Genomic DNA, 13,179 nt, shown 5'->3' on the forward strand with positions numbered 1-13,179 from the left:
AAAAAAAAAAAAAAAAAAAAAAAAAGTAGAACTATGGAGTGACAAGAAATAAAAATGGCCCCATCCTATCTCCAAGAGATCGACACTGCTTACCTTGTAGCATTAACCAACCAACAATGCATGATCCATGTGTGTTTATATTTATGTGTGCAAGTACATATGTTTGTTTAAATATAATTATTTTATTTCCAAAATGAGTAGTAATGTAATCTAGTCATTAAGACCACTGACCCACAAGTTAGGCCTGAGGTGCACTCGGGGCCTCTGCCTCTTGCCAGTCCTGTGCCCGTGGACAACATCCATCGCCCCCTGGAGTGCCTGTCTCAGGTTCCGCCTCTGTAAACAGGAAAGAGTTGTGCCTTCCCCAGAGGTCGGTCGTGATTACTGGATGGGATCCTGGCGAGGCCCTCATACCGTGCCCCGCACACACTGGCCACCATTGCCCAAAAGCTGGACAGCGTGCTCACATCTGGGAGGGCCGCCCGCCGTTCCTCTTTCTCAGCATGTGTTGTCTTTCTTGTCTCTACCTTACACATGACAGAATCACTTCCTGACGTTCCAAAGGTATAAACAAATAAAAGAATCTGGAGGGTCGAGCCGGGCGCGGTGGCTCACACCTGTAATCCCAGTACTTTGGGAGGCTGAGGCAGGCGGATGATGACGTCAGGAGATGGAGACCATCCTGGCTAACACGGTGAAATCCCGTCTCTACTAAAAATACAAAAATTAGCCGGGCGTGGTGGGGGGCGCCTATAGTCCCAGCAACTCGGGAGACTGAGGCAGGAGAATGGTGTGAACCTGGGAGGCGGAGCTTGCAGTGAGCTGAGATTGTGCCACTACACTCCAAACTGGGTGACAGAGCCAGACTCCATCTCAAAAAAAAAAAAAAAAGAGAATCTGGAGGGTCTTAATTACAACACAGAATTCACAGATTAATTTGGGGGAGAGTCAATATTTTTTAAAAACAACTTGTAATCATTAAATTAATTTTAAATGTTGAGTGCATTAATTTTTGAAAATAGCTACTCTGGAAGCTGAGGCAGGAGGATCCCTTGAGTCCAGGAGTTAGTTTGAGGACAGCCTGGGCAACTTAATGAGATCCCGTCTCAAAAAAAAAAAAAAAAAAAAAAAAAAAAGATGAGAATATTAAGCCTTCCTACTGAGGAATGTGGAATCTCTTCCTATATTCAAACCTCTTACTTCCTCACGGTAAATTTCTGTAGTTTTCTCCAAATACGTTCTGGAGTATTTTTGTTAAAATTTACTCTAAGGAATTTAATTAAAGCATTTTTTTTTCCAGCTATGGTGAATAGTATTGCTTTTTGGGTTCACCTAATGTTTGCTGACTGCCTCGTGCCTGGTCACGTGAGGTGACACCTGAGAACAGGGTGGACATGGTCCCACTCGAACCAGATACAGCTTAGTGGCTAACGCCAGGATATAGGATTTCCACACCTTTACTCCCAGCTGCTAGTACTATCAGTTCTAACAGCCTTTTGGCTGGATTTAAAAATGTATAATAGATAGTATTCCCTACAAACAATTATTTCCTCTCCTTTCAGGCATTCACGCCTTTTTTTTTTCTAAAAAAAGAAACCTCTGGCAGGGCATGCTGGCTCACGCCTGTAATCCCAGCACTTTGGGAGGCCGAGGGGGGTGGATCATGAGGTCAGGAGATGGAGACCATCCTGGCTAACACGGTGAAACCCAGTCTCTACTAAAAATACAAAAAATTAGCCGGGCGTGGTAGGGGGGCGCCTGTAGTCCCAGCTACTCAGGAGACTGAGGCAGGAGAATCACTTGAACCCAGAGGCACAGGTTGCAGTGAGCCGAGACTGTGCCACTGCACTCCAGTCTGGGCGACAGAGCGAGACAAAATAAATAAATAAATAAAAATAAAAAAAGAAACATCCATCGTATTTCATTGAATATAAGTTACTATTTATCGCTAAGATCACAATTAATTGACAAACTTCTAAGAAATAAAAGCTTCAACAAATTCTAATGGCACAATGCCAAAATCTACAATTCTCTGTGTTTTAGAATCACTGAAATAACACCAGCATCTCGCTGGTATTCTCGGCGTGTTCTAAGGAGCACCATTTGGGAACGCTGCCCCAACCTCCGCGTTAGGTACGATGCTGGCTGTGCGTTCACCAGGCCTTGCCTCCCTGTCACTCCGGTTTCCCAGGAGATCTGACCTGGTGTCCTCCCTGCCTCACAGCACGGTCCTACTAGATGCTGGTCGGGAAAGAGAAAAACCATCAAGAATGGAAACATAGCAAAGGCCCAAGCCTTCGGGTCTTTGAAGAAAGTACCAGAGGTTACTATAGAGGTTTTCTACTTCAAATGGCAGGAAAGTGCTTTGGTTCTCTCTCTCTCTCTCTCTCTGTGTGTGTGTGTGTGCCTGTGTAACTTTTTTTTTTTCCTGAAATGAGTATAAAGCAGAATTTCTCAAATTTCAAAATCGTTATTTGGTGGATTGATGAGAGCATGGACTTTAGAATCAATTGAAAAACTCCCTATGTCTTCGCTCTGTCTTTCACAAATGGTCTCAACCCCGGCAAAGGCAGGGAGGGCGCGGGAGGGACCGAGGTCTAGACACACCTGTCTCATCTAAAGGGGGCAGCCTCTGAGCAGATCCAGACACCTGCCACCCGAGAGGGGGCTGCACGGCGTGCCCAGATCTGGTAGTTCTTCCAGAGAAGCCAGAGATTCAGATTTTTCTGTGAAATCTCCAAATTTTACAACATTGGCAACTAACCCATTCATTTTGTGCAGGCTCAAAGCATTGTGCTCACCAGTGCGTCTGGCCTTTGGCCACCAGGGCTGCCTACCAGTCATGCAGGTGCTCCTAGGACAAGGACTCCAGGCCCAGGGCCAGGGATGGCTGAACTCTTTGGCCCTGCGACGTGCTGAGCCACGACAGCTCACATGGAAGGATGAGTAAGAACCGGCAGTATTTAGACAGGCATTCTTTGATTACATAATCCCAGGAAGGGAAGAGAAGAAGGCTCAGTTACCTCGCATCAGAAGCAAAGAAGAATTCCACGGCCTTGTCGCCCACAGCGTGCAGGCAGGCGGAGCTGTCCAGCCTCTTCATCCGTGTCTTACAGATATTCTTCACATTCTCCAGAGTGCCTAGCAAATGGAGGAATGGGTTGCAAATCCCACTGGGATGTTTTGTTTGCATAACATGCAGCAAGGAACCAATTTCCCCTCTGAATATGTGTGGGAGAAATTTGCAATTTTTAGCTTTGGCTATGTCAGCCAAATCGCGTAAAAGATCCCCAAATAGCACAGTACCACTGCAGAAGCATTTAAATGGCTACAGTGTGAGAGGAATGCAAACAAAAACAAATCAAAGAAGCACTCAAATCAAAGCCCAGTTGCTGTCATACAACGGCACTTCTGTGTATGTTTGACAATATACAAAATCATGATAAATTCACGTCCATAATAAAAAGCTTTAAAAAATGGAGCCAAGTCTCAGTTGCACAAAAACTTTTTAGACCTGGAGCCGTGCGCCTGTTGGGTCTGGCTCAGAGTGGGGCTTCCTTGCCTCAGAGGGGAGCTGACCGCGCCCCGTGCCAGAGCAACTGCTGAGTCCTGCGACACCAGGCAGCAGCTGCGCCGTTCCAGTACTTCTTGAGAAACTTACACGTCCTGTATAAGATGGGGATCTGTTCTGTGGAGAGCTTGTATTTGCTCCGGACTCCGATGAGAAGGGGGCTGCCTCTCCTGTAGGGAGAAGGAGGCATCCCATTACCCATTGCCTTTGACACCCAGGGCTGGGTGTCTGCCCAGCATTGGAGGTAGGATCCCCAAATCCAGCCCTTTCCCAGGGGCGGAGGGTCCTGTTTAGGTCCCACAGGATGGAAAGGCCAGCTCCTGAGTCTCAGGTCCCTGACTTGGCATCACCCTCCTGCCCAGTAAGCCTGGTAACCTGTCCCACTCCCACCCTCCTAGGCCGGGCCTCCTCCAGTCCAGTCAAGTCCCCACGTGTGACCAACCCACACGGTTAGATGGCAGAGGCTGAGCGTTCGGCAGCGGATGAGGCGCTGGTGGGCCACGGGGCACTCTGGGTCTCCACCCAGCCAAGGCTGCAGCACATCCCTCTAACAATAGGGCTCTGCACCCACCGTCTGCCCAAAGACCCCCTGTTGTTCCTTCCCTTCCCCAGCCCAGTTCTCTGGCATTAGAGGGCACTGGTCGGACTGACTTTTGTATATTCTCTACTTTGTAGGTGACATAAGGCGATTTATTGGGTGGTTGTCTCTGCCTGAGTGACACCCACAGATGAAGTTTAGAATCGTCACCCGGTGCCACGCAGACTTCATCATAAAGGGGACAATGACTGTCACAGGCAAAATCTCAGGGAGTCTGCAGCTGGCCAAGGTGAGGGGCCCTCACTCAGGCCTCCGGTCCCAGCGTCACTGTCTCAGCAACTGGAGCCGACTCTCTGAGCACTCGGCAGGGGATCTTTAGGAAAGAGCTGTAGGATATTTCCTTCTGATTCACAGCTTCTAGGGGTGAATGTGATTAAGAGCTCCCGATTTGGCCGGGCGCGGTGGCTCACACCTGTAATCCCAGCACTTTGGGGGGCCAAGGCGGGCAGATCATGAGATCAGGAGTTCGAGACCAGCTTGGCCAACATAATGGAACCCTGTCTCTACTAAAAATACAAAGATTAGCCGGGCATGGTGGCAGGCACCTGTAATTCCAGTTACTTGGGAGGTTGAGACAAGAGAATCACTTGAACCCGGGAGGCAGAGGTTGCAGTGAACCAAGATCGCGCCACTGCACTCCAGCCCAGGGACAGAGCGAGACTCCATGTCTAAACAAATAAATAAATAAACAAAAAGATCTCATGATTTAAATGACATCCTGCTTCCAAAATCTCATCCTTTGCTCATTCTTATAAATTACAACATGCAAATAAAATTTACCATGGGTGTGCACGGAAATAAGTGGCTCACTCTGGTAATGCATACACTCTAAACCTGCAGTTCTTAGAAACCAGGCAGGTAAAATTGCAGTAGTTACTAAAGGATGTGTGCCTTTTCCCCTCTAGACATTAATTTACTGATAAGAAAAAAGCACAGACAAACACTGTAATAAGACAATTTAAGAGAGCTGTTGCAAACACATGAATTAGAATACAATCCAGTAACATCTCACTTTAGGCGATTTCTTGCTAACGTACATCAATGAACTAATGAAGTGCTTGCTCATCCGCCTGAATCCAGCCCACATACATCCATCATCCGTTAGCCTGACTCAATGCAGTTCCTAAATTTTTCTTCAACCATCACAGACCTTGTTTTCCAGTCACATTGGCCTGTTTCGATCCCACTTAGGACTTCTCAAAGTGGGGGACAAAGTCTGGGGCTTTGAGGAAGATGCTATGAACACTTTGAATATTTCAATCATTTATTGTCTAAAGCAAATCTGAGACATAGTTCTGGGGCCAGTGGGGAACTAGCATAAATAGTTTATAATAATGGCAGTGAGAAAGTAGGTGGTTATCTAATTTTCTTGGCAAATGACTCCACCAAATTTTATTGCTGTAGACTGAGCTCTGCTGTTTCTCTAGACCTTGAGACATAATTCTCCCAAGACAACCCGAAGATTGTCCTGGAGGTTATAGAGCCCTCAGCTACAGGCAATTTTGAAAAATAAAGCTTTATTGCTTCTTCACGCTGCCTTCTTCGGAGTTCATTAAAATAGTAAATCATGATAAAATTGGATTTAAAAAGGGCTTCTAAATTTGATATGAACCAACTGGTATTTTATAATTTTATGAATTGAAGGAATTAAATTCCAAATGGCAAATTAGTTCCAGTCTTAGAAAACGTTTAAAAAATGATGATAAACTCCTGTTGTTTCCTGCTGAGATACTATGCCAGTCTGGGAGAGACAGCCTCACCCTCTCCGGCCCAGTCTCCCAGGCCACAGGTTCATTCTAGACGGCTCCCCTGGGCTTCAGATGAAGTCCGCAGCCCACAGGGCACTGAGGCCATTTAGAGCCGGCCTCTGTCCACCTCTCCACTCCCCGCAGCCTTTGAGGCCCTGGAGCGGTGTCCATTACCACCTTGCTCACCACTATCTCTCGTGCCTGGTACACAGCAGGTGTCAGTAAACACACTGAGCCTGGAACGCCTCCATCCCACCAATGCCTTGCACCATGCCCCACCTTGCCAACGGGGATCCTTGGAGGTCCCACTCCCTCTGGGCCCCTTGCCTGTGCTCATGCTGGTTCCTCTTCCCACTGCCTGCCTGACCCAGGCAGCCCCCTGCCTGCGGCTACCTGCCACTGCCCCCTGCCAGGTGAGGTGATGTCCTGTGCTGGGGTCCGGCACAGAGCATCACCATCATCTGCCCTTCTCTGCCCTCCTGCACAACTGTTCAGCCCTGCAAGGCAAGGACCAGGTCTGATGCCACTAAGTCCCCAGGGCCCAGCACACAGTAAGTGCACAGCAAGTATTAGCTGCATAGTTGGATGGATGGATGGATGGATGGATGGATGGATGGATGGATGGATGGATGATCAACCCATCTGAATACAAACAGGATGGCACTTAATCTGTTTCTGTAAATCCGTGCAGCACTGGGGGCCCACGTAACAGAGGGACACATGGGGGCAACCAGGCTCTCTGGGCTGATTTCTGGGATGCTCCTTTGCGAAGCTGAAGCTTGAGCTCTGGGCCTTCAAGGCCTCTTCTGTACTGGATCTAAATCCATATTCACTTTGCTCCCTAGTTTCATGTTCATAATTTTGCACGCTTTTTCTTAAAGGGGGACCCCATATTGTACAGGCTTCAAGCCCCACAAAACCTGGCTCTGCCCCATTTGTACAAATGTATTTATAGGTGGAATCTGTTGGCCACCTCTAAAAATCTGTGGAGATTTCAAATACAAATCCAACTTTCAGGTTTCTTTCTTTTTAAATTCAGAAGTGTAGCACCACCAGCCATGGGGGCGGGGGGACGTGGTCCCCGGGGCTGAACCACAGTTGTCCTTTAGAGACCACAAGTGCCTTCCAGCATGCCAGAGGCCCTACTTCTCCCCTCTCCCTGCAGCTCAGCGATTTTATTTCATTTCTTTCTTATGGGAAATGCCGGTGGGTTCCACCTCACCGTGTGGCAACAGCTTCTCCTGGGTAGTGGATGCTCTTGAAAACCAGCGCGAACGCACCTTCCTGAAAACACACAAACAAACAGTGAGGGTCAACTCGTTCTGCAGCCACGCTCTGCGGCCTGCCCACCGCCGAGATGGGTCCCCCAGGCCCCTCTTCATGGCGGGAGGTTCCTGGGGTCCGTCAGGGAGCTGAGGGCAGAACAGCGCATCTGCGGTGACATCACGAGGAAAAGCAAAACAGACGGGGCCACGGGAAGTACCACGAACTGGAAGTGTGAATTCCACGGTGAGTAACGTGCAGCATGCTTGCCCAGGCCCACAGGGAGCCTGGCAGGGGTGCCAGCTGGGCGGACAGGGGCAGTGAGAGTCACAGGAGATGATAGCTGGGGCCAGGCTGCCCTGCCCTGCTCAGGGACAGCACTTACTCAGCCCCTGTGAACTGCACTTTCGCTCAACACACGGTAGGGCCTGGGTTCAAGTCCTGGCTCCATCCCTTAACTGGGCTAGCCCGTTAGCCTTCTTTGGTCTCATTTTCCTCATCTGTGAAGGAAGTGACAACAGTGCCACCTGGCGTGGCTTCTGTGATGATAAGCCAGTGCACTGAGCCTGGCATAGGGGGACCCGAGAGAAGACAGGTTGTTATTATCGTTACTGCTATTATCATTTCCGTGAATATGACTGTCGCTCGCCCTCTGGGCCTCAGCTGGTGAGTTTGTGCAAAGTCAGAACTAGAATCCAGTTCTCCTAACACAAGAATCCAGATGGTTTTCCGACTTAAATTCTTGGTGTAAATTCCTCCCCTACGTCATGACCATCCTGTACTAACTCACCACAACCCTAGCAGAGCTCAGTTATGTATAACCAGCTGCAAATCTGAATTTCCACATGAAATCCTCCAAGTGTGGGAGCCACAGGCAGCCCCAGGCCCTGTGTGGTCAGCGTGTTGGGTCCAGGTTGCCAACTCAGCTACAAGACCAGAGGAACCTGAGTCAGCGTCCCCAGGCCTCAGCAGGGCTTTCAAACCGCCATAAACCAGGGGGCTTTAGGCAGACCCTGGTGCTTCTGTCAACCACAAAATAGGACTGAACAGAAAAACACTGCTCATTCTCTGCCAAAAAGAGCCCTGTACTGTCCCAGGTAGGAAAAGTCTTAAGTTTAAAAGTGTCATTATGAGCGAGGTATTTCTGAAATTTCAAAATAAAAATGGAAAAGAAGAAAGCATGCTGTAATACCTAACTGGTCACTGCACATTATCCAGCACATCAAATGTGGGATGGGCTGTTATTTATAAACACGTCCTCTAAATGATGGACCTCCAATAACGGGAATTAGAGGACAAAAAGCGTTTCAACTGTAGACTTACTTTCTAAATCAGACTCTGAAAACACCTGCTCAAGAATGATACATTTTAAACTACAGGGTGATGCCTGACAGATGTTCTGGACTCTGGGCCAGTGTCCAGGTGGCCTCAGCCCTGGAGGAGCTATTGGGTGGCACTGCTGTCTGAGAGGATGGACCCCTCTCGTCCTCCCTCACCCCACATGGGCCTGTGTCTGCTCCACCTCCTCCTCCGTGTAAGGGCCTCCCCTTGGACAATACTCCCAGTGTGTGCTCCCTTCTCAGGGACTTCTGCTCCCTGGGCCCTGTCCTCTGCAACGTCCCCAATCTCTCTCTCTCTCTCCCCCTCTTTTGGGCCATTCTGTTCCGCATACAGACATGTTCTGATACCGCCTATCACAAAAACAGGCCAGGCACGGTGGCTCGCGCCTGTAAATCCCAACATTTTGGGAGGCCAAGGCAGGTGGATCACTTGAAGTCAGGAGTTCAAGACCAGCCCGGTCAACAGAGTGAAACCCCATGTCTACTAAAAATACAAAAATTAGCCAGGTGTGGTGGCGTGTGCCTGGAGTCTCAGCCATGCCGGAGGCTGAGGCTGGAGAATGGCTTGAACCTGGGAGGCGGCGGTTGCAGTGAGCCGAGATCACACCACTGCACTCCAGCCTGGGCAACAGACTGAGACTCTGTCTCAAAATAAAAAAAACTAAAAACACCTCCTCCCTTGGTACCACAACCCTCTCTGCACCCACAACCCCCCCTGCACACCACCACCAAGCTCATGTGGGCATCATAAAAAGCCACGATTCTAATGCCAGGCACAATTTCAGAAGGGTCACAGCGAAACACGTCACTTTCTATTTGATGTTGACTTCCCAAACCACAGAGCATCTTCCAGTTCTACGAGAGTGTCACATCCTGAGGTGAGGCACTGTACATGAGCTGTCCTTTACCCTCAGGACTTTGTGCAAGTTTGTCTAATAAGGGTTTACAAAAAATGAAGGATTCCTTGGCACTTGCTGCTTGAAAAAAAATGTTTTTAATGAAAGAACGAAGGAATGAGTCAGACGGGATTTGTAACTCACCAACTGCTGAATGACTCTCTCGACCAGTGTTGAAAACGTAATGTCTTCAGTTTCTCTGTTGTCGAACACATATTTAATCAGCTTGGCGATGGTCTCTGTATCTGTTTCTGACTCAAACTCGTAGCCTTTGCTTTCCTGGAATATGCGGTCGGCACAGTGTGACAGATTTTGGTCATTGCACAATGCCTGCCTGGCCAGCTCCCTCTCCTCCCTGGCCAGCTCCCTCTCCTCCCTGGTGATCTGCCCTTGGAGTGACTTAAATCGAGAACAAGGAAAACTGGGAAGGGACGAAAAATGTTTGCCAGCATCACACAGCCAAATACTTCTGCGTCACTCCGGGAGGCCCTGAGATCACCCCACCTCAGAAGCTCGCCCTTGCCACTAATCTGGACATTGCAAAATAACAGCAGTCAAAATGATAAAATACGTTGAGTCAAATCCACCCACATCCCAACTAACACCACAAAGCCTTTCAAATTTTAGACATTCACTCTCTAACTTTCTGCCCCAACTCCGCTGGTACACAAGTCGCTGTGTTATATACGCAGACGGTTTAATAAAACAAAGTTCCTGTTATTTTGATTCTGGGAATCTGCAGTGGCCCTTGAGATAAATGCTAATGCCCTGTTATCTCCTCAAACGCGATCTGCAGGGCCTGGCTCAGCCGAGGCAGAGGTTCCTGCTCAACACAGTGACGTGGCTGAGCGTGAGGCTCGGTTCCCACACTGGTTTCCGCAAGGGAATGAGCTGGTTGTAAAGTTTCTGGGGAGACCAATCCCACCAGATTGAGACATCACCTGCGGGAAGCATCTTACCAGAAATTTCCTCAGATCTTTGTAATTTGTGATGATCCCATTGTGGATGACAACAAATTCTGAAAAAGAAGTTAGGAGACAAACGCTATTGGGAAGGAAGTTCACGTCAGATGTGAAGAGAGATGATTTCAAGGCTTGAGAACTCTCGGCAAACTCCAGGCCTCCAGACTTCTGTTAAGCACACTTTGTTTACAGTGATTAGCACTGATGTCCGCTACAATGGAACTGGAGATTAGCACCAGGGATGTCTAGGGCAGCGGCTGCTACAGTGGGAACCCGAGGAGACACACATCCTTCGTTCAGTGGTTCAGTGACCAGCAGCCACCAGCCTGACCGTGCAGCGCGCCCTCCCCTGTGTGCTACTATTGTATCAAACGGGCTTTGGGGTTCGTGTCCCATGGGGATGATGAACGCTTCATTCCAGAAACGATTCCAGGCAGTCTCAACTGGCTTTAGGCACAAAGAGGTCTCAAAGAACAGTCCAGCCCGTGCTTTATTGGACCCACACTGTGTTGTAAAAATATTTGAGTTTTTAAAATTCTGAGGGTTCACTTTAAAATCCTGGTTTCCTTGGGGGAAAAATCCCAGAAGTTCTGGCATCCCCAGGCTCAGCCACATTCCTGCACGGCAGGATTTGCTGGCTGCAGCTTCTCCCACCTCCCCCAGGCCTGCCGCACTCACGGGTGGTTTCCTGCACAGGTAGCACTCCCGCTGACCCGGGAGGGGCCGGAGAGGGGTGGGCTGCGGTGAGGGATGTCTGCCTCCACCCCACTGCATTTTCTCAATAAAGAGCAGGTGTATGAGTGCCTTGAGGGAAGGGTCCAAGGCCAGCCTGATAATTTTTCTGGGCACGTAGCCCCGTTTTCCTCTCCTCCTACAGGACATAAAGATTCCCTATTGCCCTTAAGGTTCAATAATTCCACCAGGAGGTGTCTAGATGTTGGATGTGCTTCATAAATATTGACTACTTTTTTTTTCAAAGCATCGCTGTGAAGTCTTATTTATTATTATTACTTTTTGAGATGGACTCTCACTCTGTCGCCCAGGCTGGAATGCAGTGACATGACCTTGGCTCACTGCAACCACAGCCTCCTGGGGTTCAAGCAATTCTCTGGCCTCAGCCTCCCGAGTAGCTGGAATTACAGGTGTCCACCACCATGTCTGGCTAATCTTTGTATTTTGTTAGTAGAGACGGGGTTTCCACATGTTGGCCAGGCTGGTCTCGAACTCCTGACCTCAGGTGATCCACTCACCTCGGCCTCCCAAAGTGCTGGAATTACAGGCTTGAGCCACCGCACCCGGCCTATTGACTATTTCTGATCCCTTCTTTGAATCTCTAACTCAAGTTTTCCTTTATTTCAGGAAAGATTTCTCCCACAGCATTTTAAAAAATCTTTTCCATTATTCTTTTTCTTTATTCTCACCATGATTTCCTCTATTTAAAAAAATCGTATTGTTTGTTTATGTGAGGTCACACTAAAAAATGGGAGGGCTTAAATAAGAAAAGCCCAGTTTCAACAGATGTGCTGACCACAGCTCAGCTCTGTTTTTCATTTATTTAATTTTTACTGCTCTGTGTTCTGATCACTTCTTGTGCACACCAGTTACCCATATTAACTGGCTCCACATCCATCCCCTTCTCCATTTTGTTTAGTATCTTTGGTGATTTTTTTTTTTTTTTTTTTTTTGAGGCGGAGTCTCACTCTGTCGCCCAGGCTGCTGGAGTGCGGTGGCGCCATCTTGGCTCACTACAAGCTCCGCCTCCCGGGTTCACGCCATTCTCCTGCCTCAGCCTCCCCAGCAGCTGGGACCACAGGCGCTGCCACCACGCCCGGCTAATTTTTTGTATTTTTAGTAGAGACGGGGTTTCACTGTGGTAGCCAGGATGGTCTCCATCTCCTGACCTCGTGATCCACCCGCCTCGGCCTCCCAAAGTGCTGGGATTACAGGCGTGAGCCACAGTGCCTGGCCGGTGATATTGTTTCTTTACATTATTCTCTTAATTCTATCACACTTCCTTTCATCTCAGTCTATGATCCTATCATTAATTTGTTTCCTAGAATCCATGTTGTCTTTGCAAAATCTTTGTGTCATTTCCTTGTGCAGCGTAGCTGCTGGGTGTGCAGTGTAGCTGCTGGGTGTGCAGTGTAGTTGCCGGGGATTCAGTGTAGCTGCCGGGTGTGCAGTGTGGCTGCCGGGTATTCAGTGTGGCTGCCGGGTGTGCAGTGTGGCTGCCGGGTGTGCAGTGTGGCTGCCGGGTGTGCAGTGTGGCTGCCGGGTGTGCAGTGTGGCTGCCGCGTGTTCAGTGTGGCTGCCGGGTGTGCAGTGTGGCTGCCGGGTGTTCAGTGTAGCTGCCGCGTGTTCAGTGTAGCTGCCGGGTGTGCAGTGTAGCTGCTGGGTGTTCAGACTTCCTTAAAAGTATGCTCTTCAGCTATCACTGCTGAATTGTCAAAGAAATTTTATAAATCTTTGCTTATTGCCCTGTTGTTTCCTTTTCAATTACTCATCCTGAGTCAGGGCTGGAGTGTCCAAGTTTGGGTGTGGGTGGGTCTCCTTGGAGCCTCCCTGCTTTGGGGATACAGTGAGAATCACTGTCTGCACCGAAGTGAGGGATTTTCCAATGAGGTTCCTTTTATCACTCAGGAGGGCAGAACACTGTGGCTGAAGTGGCAACATCTCAGGGCACTTGGTCTGGGTACAGTGTTTTCTCGGCCAGCGTGACCGCTCCAGGGACCAGCTTCTGCGTCTGACCTGGGCTCTGGCCAGATGTACATTCTAGGTCCTCAGCACCATGGGGTCTGCTG

General features: G+C 49.0%; 1 protein-coding gene across 2 annotated transcripts in view; it reads right to left on the reverse strand.

Annotated features, from left to right (window-relative positions):
• The window catches only part of GFPT2 (glutamine-fructose-6-phosphate transaminase 2), a 53,767-nt gene that overhangs the window by 21,447 nt on the left and 19,141 nt on the right, over positions 1 to 13,179 (reverse strand). For both annotated transcript variants that reach the window (XM_025389020.1, XM_025389021.1), the window contains exons 5-9: positions 10,376 to 10,434; positions 9,561 to 9,695; positions 7,140 to 7,201; positions 3,662 to 3,741; positions 3,024 to 3,141 (exon numbers count right to left, since the gene is read on the reverse strand). In XM_025389020.1, coding sequence (XP_025244805.1) covers positions 3,024 to 3,141; positions 3,662 to 3,741; positions 7,140 to 7,201; positions 9,561 to 9,695; positions 10,376 to 10,434 — 454 coding nt within the window. The remainder of the gene's footprint in view (positions 1 to 3,023; positions 3,142 to 3,661; positions 3,742 to 7,139; positions 7,202 to 9,560; positions 9,696 to 10,375; positions 10,435 to 13,179) is intronic.

The sequence above is a fragment of the Theropithecus gelada genome, chromosome 6 (genome assembly GCF_003255815.1).
Source record: "Theropithecus gelada isolate Dixy chromosome 6, Tgel_1.0, whole genome shotgun sequence".
Taxonomy (NCBI): Eukaryota; Metazoa; Chordata; class Mammalia; order Primates; family Cercopithecidae; genus Theropithecus; species Theropithecus gelada.